We start from the raw sequence: 10,202 nt of genomic DNA, 5'->3' as shown, positions 1-10,202 counted from the left end.
TTCCAGGAAGCTCACAAGATGGTGAGAGAAGCGAATGTCAAGCAGGCCACCGCGGAAAAGCAGCTGAAGGAAGCGCAAGGGAAAGTAAGTAGGGCCGCTGGGATGGGAGGACCTCAGCCCTGGCAGCTACCGAGGGTCCCAACAGCCCCTGGCTGCTCCCGAGGGTCCCAACAGCCCCTGGCTGCTCCAGTTGGTAGAAAACAGAACTTACTTTACATTTGGAAGCTGCAGAAACTATGAGTGAGCAAGTAGATGCACATAGGGACTGTCCACACTGAGTACTGGTGTCTGTTACCTCACAGCCAGCTTATTTACAACCACGTAAATTGCATAAAAGGATGCTATAGTCACATTTAAAAGTTAATATTTGTTAATTCACTGAAAAAAAAAACACCTAATCAGATTTTATTGTTTTAGGAGTGAAATTGAGCTAATCGTAAGCTGATATATTTTAATGTTTTGAAAATTCATATTAGTGTTAGATATTTTTGCTTATTTAAAATTTTTCTTTTGACATCACTGGTAGTTGAATCCAAGCCATATGAAAGCCCCAAAAAACTTGTATTACCTTCCTTTTATTACTCCACAGAAAATACAAATTAAACTTATATTCTGTCCTTGAAACTATTTTTAAACTTATTTTCTGTCCTTGAAAGTGTTTTGACCAACTCGCTAACATTCTCTGCTGAGAGGTGTGTTTTATGTGGCCCTGATTTCTTTCCAAGATCGATGTGCTTCAAGCTGAGGTGGCCGCATTGAAGACACTCGTGCTGTCCAGCTCCCCAACTTCACCTACACAGGAGCCTCTGGCCGCTGGAAAGGCGCCTTTTAAGAGGGGGCATGCCAGGAATAAAAGCACCAGCAGTGCCATGGGTGGGAGCCATCAGGACCTCAGTGTGATCCAGCCAATTGTAAAAGACTGCAAAGAGGTAACACCCAACGCTGCCCGCTGGCTCTGCTGGTTCTTGCTAATTGTCATCACTGAGATGTCAGTCGAGGCTTTTTTATTTTTTGCCAGCAAACTTTGTTAGTACAAAATAAACAGTATTAAGACAGGGGAGGCTTTATCTAGAGCTGGCTGTTTCCAGGGACCCTCCACTCCTGTTCTCCCCTGGCTGGCCTTGGAGGACCTGCTGGAGACCCGGTGAGTAAGTTCTGCATTTCAACTTTTCATTTTGGGAACTGGCATGTGTTGGGTAAAGCACAGAGGGCGGCCTTAGAATCCTTACTTGTCAGGACGCTCTGTTTGTACAGGTTAAAAGACGGATGTAAGAAACGTGAAAGTATGATTTTCTTAAAGAGTACTTACTATCAACCCTTTTTACTTGAAATCTGAGAGAAGCAAAATTTTACATTGATAAGTAACTTCTAGAGTTGATTCAGATAATTAAGCAGGAAAACAAACAGAACCCAGAAATAATAGAAGCTTTACATTTTAGAAAACATAAAGATAACTTAGAATCTGTGTATTTTGTAATGTGTTATTAAACATTGTTGGTTTTGTCATCTTATGTGATGAAAACCATTCCTAAGGGGATAGAGTGTCCCTCACTGTTTTCTTAAAAGCTGGTTCATTGTGAAATCTAGGCTGATGCATGCTGAGGGCGCTAGTGGTGTTTATTCATTTTCTGTGCATTTTCTGTGCGTATAGAAGCCAGGAATTGCTACATTCAGTAGCCAAGGCGTTGGCTGCTACAACTGAGTCACGTTTGTTCAGCAATTAGTAAGAATTTTTTCTTATCCAAATCTGAATGTAGCAAAATCTAAAATTCATATTTGTTTCTGCTTTAGCCACTACTTTAATTCTGATCTAACTTTAAATAAGTGGTTTGTTTGTTTGTTTGTTTTTGTTTTGTTTTTCTTTCGAGACAGGGTTTCTCTGTGTAGCCTTGGCTGTCCTAGACTGACTTTGTAGATCAGGTTGGCCTTGAAAACACAGCAATCCATCTGCCTCTGCCTCCTGAAAACACAGCAATCTGTCTGCCTCTGCCTCCTGAATGCTGGGATTAAAGGCGTGTGCTGCCACCACCCGGGTAATTAAGTATACTTTTAAACACTTTTAGCTCTTACTGTGCTTTTTCACTTTGTGCATTTTCTCCCATTGCTTACATTAAAACTTTTTAGATGGTTTCTTGTCACTTAAAAAGTTTCTCTCGTTTTTGAAATGCGTACAAATAGGCAACATGTTATTACTTTTGCTTTCTATCTCCACTTTATATGCTGATGTTTTGTGAAAATGTTAGTACGTTTTATCACACAAAGAAATCAAGAACATTGGACTGCAGTGTGCCCTAGGACAATGTATCGCACTCTGAAGTGAAATAGAAAGTGTGTTTCTAGAAAACATGGTGTTCCCAGTTACAGAAGTGGTGTCTGAAAGCTCTTAACTCTCGCGCATGCGGGGCTTTGGGGCCTCAACCCTTAGGCTTGAATTTGGACTCGGCTTTGTGTCTTAGTTAGGATCATCATTGCTGAGATCAAACTCTGTGACCAAAAGCAAGTTGGAGAAAAAAGGGTTTGTTTTGCTTATGTTTCCACATCACTGCTCATCATCAAAGGAAGTCAGGACAGGAACTGAAGCAGGACAGGATCCTGGAGGCAGCAGCTGGTGCAGAGGCTGTGCCGGGTGCTGCGCACTGCCTTGCTCAACCCGCTTGAACCCAGGACCACCACCCTAGGCATGGCACCACCCACAGTGGGCTGGGCTCTCCTCCATCAGTCATTAGTTGGGAAAATGCCGTACAGGCTTGCTTGCCTACATCCGCATCCTGTGAGGCATATTCTCAACTGAGGTTTCCTCCTCATGTGGCTCTAGCTGTGTCAAGCTGACAAAACCAACCAGCTGGCACACTGCGTCACTTCAGGAAGCTGTTTTCTCTCTCTAAGTCCTGACTTTATCTATAAATAGGGGGGGGGGAGGGTGTATATCTGCCTGGCACAACTCAGAGGAACCATAGTTCCTGAAAGAGCTTTTAAGAAATGGTTTAAATCACTGCCTTTAAGCTAAAATAGTCCTTTTGTCATTCACTGCTCTGTTTTGGGGCTTACCTCCATTTTCTTGATTAACTTCACAAGCAAATTTGAAAATATTCAATAATATTTACCTCTTAATATATTTCATCCTCTTGCCTTTAGCTTTGACTCAAGAAATTTATGAATTAGAATGAAACATCTGCACACTGAGATTGCCGTGACACGCTAACGGCTGTAGGGAGAGCGTGGGTGTCCCCGGCCTTTTGTCTCCTTGATGGGCACTGCAGCCCCGTTACACGCTAACGGCTGTAGGGAGAGCGTGGGTGTCCCCAGCCTTTTGTCTCCTTGATGGGCACTGCAGCCCCGGCCACATTATCCTAGGGCAGCCACAGCTCACAGAGCGCGTCCAGCACCCGCGAGCGTCGCTCAGAGCTCCCTAAGGACAAGGGCACTACTCGGCGCTGGAGGCGTGTGCTACCTTGTGTGTTGCAGGTGGCCTCGAGTGGGCTAGGCAGGCTGAGGGGATCTGAAGAGCAGAAGGCTGCGGTCAGACTCAGTAAAGGAGAAAGAGGAGAGCGAGTGCCAGTGGTGGGTCAAGCCTGCTGATTCAGGCTGTGGTTAAGGCAGGCAGTGCAGTGGCTGTGCTTGCTGCTCTTTGTCCTGTGGATTACACTAGTGGCTCCTAGCCAGCCTTTTAGGACTTTAGTCAAGAACAGTCGCTTTCATTTTTCACCCCACACTAGGTTTCACCATTTAGACTCAGTGTATTCACTTTATTTAATTACCGTGGCCCAGATTGATACTTTTCAGAAAGGATGAAAGGTGAGCAGGGCTTTCTCTGCAGGACAGTCTTTGTCTTCGGAGAGCCCCAGTACTGCTGGGCATAGCAGTCAGGCAGGGGCCTCGTGGGGGTGTCTGCTAACACAGGGAACCCCAGACAAGTTGGGCACGCAGTGAGGAGCACCTGCAGTGTTGGGTGCCCGTGAGGTAAAGAGCATGCCATAGGGGACACACCCAAAGGGCTCAGTCAGCCATCTCTTAAAGACAGATTGCTGTCATGTATAATGGGCCAGCTGAATTTTTATTATTTTATATGAAGAACATTTTCTTTTAATAATGTTTAAATTAGGGTTTAGTTTTGTCAAGCAGCTTTATGTTTGTTCTTTTAAAACTTGTTTTGTGTTTGCTTTGGTTTGTTAGGCCGATTTATCTCTGTATAATGAATTCAGATCTTGGAAGGATGAGCCCACGATGGACAGGACGTGTCCTTTCCTTGACAAGATCTACCAGGAGGACATCTTCCCATGCTTAACATTCGCAAAGAGTGAGGTAATTTTTTTTTCATTTTAATAGCAATGCATTGGAATCTTTTGTAGTTTCCACTATCATGTTTTATATTCCAACGTCTTCTTTGTAGTAAATTACTGTAAAATGTCATGGTTAGCATTTTCTCCATTTCTTGTTAGGGCCATGGTTACCATCATTGTGAACATCGCCCCCCATTGTATGTGTGACATGTAGGCATGTGGGAGGAGGGCTTGCTGCTCGATCCACACACCAGGTTCAGTTTTCAGTTCTGTATCCACTGGTAAAGGTGCTGCCGGGCTCATCACTGCGCAGTACATATGTGTGCGGAGCTGGGCTGTAGCACGGGGTGAACTGCTTGACTCACCTGTGCAAGGCCCTGAATGTGATCCCTACCACTGCCAAAGTACAGACCCTAAAACAGAACACAAAACGTGACCATAAAAAAGCAGGAAAGATGCCAGCTTGGCCTGTCAGAGCTGTTAGAAAAATGAAGTAGGCAGATGAAAAAACATTGAAAAGGATCGGATATTGTGTAAATCGTATATAACTGTAAAGTTGTAATTTCAGTTTGATCTTATGTGTGAGAATTTTGTCTCCAAGTAGCCTGCCAGCTAGTGGTTAAAGAATTCAGTCCTCAGAATCCTGCGTGAGTCTTTAGAGGACTGAGCTGTAGCGTCCTTGTCAGGAGAACTGTGGATGAGGAACGTGGCACTGGCCTGGTGTGGCCTGTGCGTGGTGGGACATTCCCTAGTGGTGCTCATCTCACCAGACTGAACTCTGACCTTCCTGGCCGCCTGTCAGAGGAGACTTCCTGTTTGATTCAGGGGGAAAATGTTAATTTTTTTTGTAGATTTTTGTGCCTGTAGATACAAATAGCTGAAATTAGTATATATTGCTATTGTGAATGACCAACATTTATTGCATAAATTGAGCAGGACAAAGCATTAGGATATTAATTTTGAAGTGGCTTTTATAGTGCGTGTATAATCTTGTGTAAGGAATGGACAGAGCTTGGAATTAATACCTTTATCCTTTGCTAGTTAATACAAATATTTCTTCCACTGTGACTAAGTTGCCTTTCACAACTGCTTGAATTATAAAAGAAGTTAAATTGGGGATGTGACTTGTGTGTTTTCTTCCTTTGCAGTGGTTAAAGCCAAGTTAGTGAGCCTGCAGGAAGACTAGCTTATAAACTAACACATTTCATTTTCATCTTTTTCTGCCGGGACTTAATTCTTGTTTTAAGTTGGCTTCGGCTGTTCTGGAGGCCGTGGAGAACAATACTCTAAGCATCGAGCCAGTGGGACTGCAGCCCATCCGATTTGTGAAAGCTTCCGCCGTAGAATGTGGAGGGCCAAAGTAGGTTTTACACCGTGCCTTGTGGGAAAGAGTGAGTTCTCAAGAAGTCTGTGTTGTAGTGTTGCGTTAATTCATTTATGTGTTTTAAATGTGATCACATGACTCCTCATTTTTTTCCCTTAGTGTCAGTGGCCCAAAGACAAATCCCCAAATGGTACCAGTGTTTAAGTTTGCATTTAAAAGTTGAACTTATTTCCCCAGACGAAGCTGTGGTCTGTTAAGAAAGGTGTGTGGCTTATTAAGGGAAAATTGTACATTCTTAGATTTCAGTGTGGCTGAGGAGAGAGAAATACCCAAGGAAGGCCATTGGTACTGACCCTAGTCACGTGGGTGTGGGCTGCTCAGGAGAGAGTCCTTGAGATCTCTTAACTGCAAAATACACATGCATGCTGGGGGTGCAGGCCGACTACGGACTGCAAACAGCTCTGACCCATGGGTGGGTTATAAAGTCAGTCTAATGAATTCAATTGTAGGCCGAACTTTTGTTTTGCCAGAGAGAGAGAGAGAGAGAGAGAGAGAGAGAATATGATGAGTTTACCTGTGTACATTTGGTATATGTGTAAAACACTGGAGTCTGAGGATTGCCATCAAAACTAGTTTGGGAAAATGCTGATGTGGAACTGGTCTTAGCAAGTGTGGAAAGAGGGCACCAGGACCTGGAGAGATGGCTTGGTGGTTAACAGCGCTTGATGCTCTTGAGAGAACCCGAGTTCAGTTCTTGGCTCCCAACGCCAGGCAGCTCATGAGCACCTGTAACGCAGATTTGCTCTTTCTGGCCCTCGCTGACTCTTGCACTTACAGGAACACACCCCTACAGAGACCAGGTACATACACATAATTTAAAAAAGCAAAAATTAAAAATAATTGATCCTCACCTTACATATTATTACTATAAAAGATTCTGAAATTGGCAAATAGTCCTGTCTCTGACATGTGACAGGAGTTTGGCAACTATAAGGTGTCGAAGGGAGGACAACCCTTTTTCAGAGCAGGGACTTCCTGCCTCATACTGTGAGGAGAAAGCCTGAAACCCCTGAGACAGTCTGCCCCAAGCCAGCATGGAACCGTGCTTTTAGCTTCTGATCTAAAGAAACAACAGAGAGCCATCCAGGGAGCAGGTGAGTGTGGAGACAGGAAAGCCCAAGAGAGCTCAGAGCAGACAGCCACTGCCTCCCGTCAGGGCTGTGCTAGTGTCTGCGCTAGGCTCTGTTAAAAGTTGTGACATTCTCTTTCTGTTGACGCACACCTTCTCAGGATTATAGAGCGTTGGTGTTTGCATGACTGTGTGGGTAGCATAGCTGCTCACGTGTTTGTTTTGTGACTGGCACATCCACTCAGCTTTGCAGTCTGTTACACTACTGCTGTGACACCCTAGCACAACAGCCTGGACTTTAGGGACATTTGTACTGTTACATTCCACAAACACCAGAGTATTTTCCTTGTGGCCCTGCAGCTCCTCAAGTGGGAAGTCAGAGGCACTGATAGCAATGTCTGTCTTTTGAGGGTCTGACCCTATGTTAAACATGGCGGTTTCTGTATGGAATTTGTCTAGGCTTGCATTATGTCACACATACTGTACACACGGAAGTCTACTCCAAATGGTGACAGACAGCGATGTGGGCTTGAGGGACTTTAGAGTTACATAGTTAGACTTAGAGAGCAGGTTACATAGTGCTTATGTGTGTGAGGTCAGAGGGCATGGCGCTTGTGGTGGATATATTGTGTAAAATGGAAGGTTTTTTTCTTTCTTTACATTTTATTTTCTTTTAGCAGAATGTCACAGCATGCATGTGGAAATCAGAGTGTAACTTGTAGGAGCTGGCTTCTCTCCTGCTCTGTGGGCTTAGGGCATTGAACCCAGGCTGTCACACTCTGCAGTGAGCCATCTTGCTGGCTCACATACTGCATTGTAAACAAAGTATAAGGTGAAGTCCTAGCAGGGCTCTGGGGGATTAGGTTTCAAAAATGGTGGTTAAACAAAAGACAAGTGCTGTGAGAATTTTGAGGTCAAGGTCATTCTAGCTGTGATGAGGGATGACGTTGGATGTGGGTGGAATTGGATAAATTGGGACAGGAAAGCAGTGTGCTCAGAGAATAGGAGGACAGGCAGGAGAAGAGACAGGCACGACCTTAGAGGCTTGAGGAGCACTTGGAATTATCTTAGAAATTAGTAAAAAAAAGGTTCTGGCTTGTGAAAGAAGCTATGGGCCTGGATTTTTCTGCTACTGTTCCCACGTGACAAGGCAAGCGAGGGTCTGGAATCCTGAGACTAGAGCTGGGAAGAGACACCGCGAAGTAGCATGTTCTACGACAGCATCCGAGGGGAGGCCAGCTGTGGCCAGGTTAGCGCCTAGAGATGACCACTTAGGGCTATTTTTAAAGCAGTTGAAGAAAGGCTCTTACTGGGGGGAGGGGTGAAGAAACACACAGAGGACACACACACACACACACACACACACACACACACACGTGCACACAGAGAGACAGCCCTTCCACAAACCAGAGAGGAAGTTAAGGAAATTAAGGCAAAGCTTAATCCTCGCTTTGAAGGCGACTTTTTTTGTTTTTGTTTTTTTAATCTAAAACTTAATACATGAGACCATTTTAGCAAAATCCTTTCAAAATGAGACAAGATAGTGAAAGAAAAAAGAAGAGCTGGTAACTTTGTTTTTTAGTTCAAGGGAGCCTTTTTCTTCTAATAAACTTACTTTTTGCAAGTTACAAGGACTTCTAACACTTGAACCTGAAATTTACTGACTTCGGATCCTTCCCAAACTAGTAGTTAAAGCACTTTGCGTGTGTAAACAGTAAGGCAAAGTTTCTTTGAAAAGAATTAGAAGATAGTTTTTCAAAGAGATTTGCAGGCAACCTCTAAAATTATCTTGTGCCAAATAACACATTCTATTCTACACTTGATTTCTTAATGTGGAGGAACTTGTGTCATGTCCTTGTAGGTAAAACTGAAATCTAATGTGGTTCATATGCTGTGTTTCCCTTGTTGTGTCATCTGTAATGTCATGGCCCCTTTGGTCCACTGAGTGCTGTGCTAATTTTGCATAGTTCTATGCTAATTTTGCATTAACAAAGACTGGTAGTTGTGTGTGTCCAAGTTCCCAGCTGAGTAGGCTGACAACTGGGCTGTAAACAAACTGGCTTTGAGTCACGGGGCAGCATGGTGACAGGTGGCTCATCCATTAGTGAATGGCTACCTTATGCCAGGCTTTAAAGATCAGTAAGACACAGTATCCACCTCCAGAAGCGTTACGGTTTTGTGTTTAAGGTCAGCGTATTTCTTTATGCTTCCTACATCCCACACTAAGGGCAGCAAATTCTACCAAACACGCACACTCCAGCCGGCAGGTGTTACCCTGCACACCGTTAGCTGCGGGTTTTAAGCTTGAATAATCTTGATTAGCTTCTTCTCAGTGAGGAAGCTGAAATTGCGTGTGGAGTGCTGAGCTGTGGCTGGTTGTTCTCAGCAAACCCCAGCATCTGCTCCCCGAGGTGCCCAGTCACAGTCCGCAGCATACACTGGGACGTACGTCTGCAGGGAGGGGCTTTGCCTTGTCATATGGTGGTCCAGCCTGCAGGACAGGCCTGACACATGTTAGGGTCTCAGATATTTTCTATTTTAATGAAGAGACAGCTTGTAAAGAAGGTAAGGGCAAATGCTTCTAAATTATAAAACAAAACTGAAATCTGTTATCTTACAGGAAATGTGCTCTCACTGGCCAGAGTAAGTCCTGTAAGCACAGAATTAAACTAGGGGACTCAAGCAACTATTACTATATTTCTCCTTTTTGCAGATACAGGGTAAGTGGCATGACCCTGACATTTATGATATAAGTATCATTTGCTATAAAACTGGCTATTTATGACCCCTCTTTTTTCTTCCTAGATCACTTCTGTATGTAACTTTTTTACATATATTCGATATATTCAGCAGGGACTTGTGAAACAACAGGATGGTGAGTGTCCTTAATCCTTGTAATCATTTATATTAAAGTTTAGCCAATCAGAACAAGTATTATGCAGGAATAAGCTGCTGTTCCTGCAGTGCCGTTAAATTCTTTGTATATAGTTCTAACAAAATGCGTGGTTAACTTAGAAGAGAGACTCTTCCTTCCAAAAATGATGTTTTTATGTCCTTCATTTTACTCTTGAGTTTTAAGCAGAACCAGTTTTACCTCTCAAGGGCTATATGATAAATCACACTGTCAGTGTGAGCAGTGTCCGAAGCTTATTGCATTTACCCTTTGAAAGAGTAAAGTGACAGCTACTTGGGAGGTTTAAACAGGAGCAAACATAACAGATTCAAGGCAAACAAGAGCTGTAGAATGAGTTCAAGGCCAGCCTAAGCGATTAATGTCACCCTGTCTCAAAAATAAAGTTTAAGAGAAAAGTGTTGGGATGGGTAGAGCTAAGGTTAGATTGCTTCAGCAGCACTCAGGAGGTCCTGAGGCCAGGGTGTCCATGTGTATGGAAATAAGGAAGTCTAAGTAGTCAGAGCGCCAACCCGAAGCTCCCCATGTTTTAAGGTACAACTTAAGAGACGTGATCAC

At 43.8% G+C, this 10,202-nt stretch overlaps 1 protein-coding gene across 4 annotated transcripts in view; it reads left to right on the top strand.

Annotated features, from left to right (window-relative positions):
• Window positions 1-10,202, top strand: part of RAB3IP (RAB3A interacting protein) — a 45,548-nt gene that overhangs the window by 33,175 nt on the left and 2,171 nt on the right. For all 4 annotated transcript variants that reach the window (XM_084795370.1, XM_084795367.1, XM_084795368.1 and 1 more), the window contains 6 exons: window positions 7-84; window positions 726-929; window positions 4,174-4,302; window positions 5,528-5,640; window positions 9,354-9,453; window positions 9,539-9,608. In XM_084795370.1, coding sequence (XP_084651496.1) covers window positions 7-84; window positions 726-929; window positions 4,174-4,302; window positions 5,528-5,640; window positions 9,354-9,453; window positions 9,539-9,608 — 694 coding nt within the window. The remainder of the gene's footprint in view (window positions 1-6; window positions 85-725; window positions 930-4,173; window positions 4,303-5,527; window positions 5,641-9,353; window positions 9,454-9,538; window positions 9,609-10,202) is intronic.

The sequence above is a fragment of the Acomys minous genome (genome assembly GCF_964271855.1).
Source record: "Acomys minous genome assembly, chromosome: 9".
Classification (NCBI taxonomy): Eukaryota; Metazoa; Chordata; class Mammalia; order Rodentia; family Muridae; genus Acomys; species Acomys minous.
The sequence above is the reverse complement of the archived record's forward strand: the minus strand, read 5'-3'. Positions and strand labels throughout refer to the sequence as shown.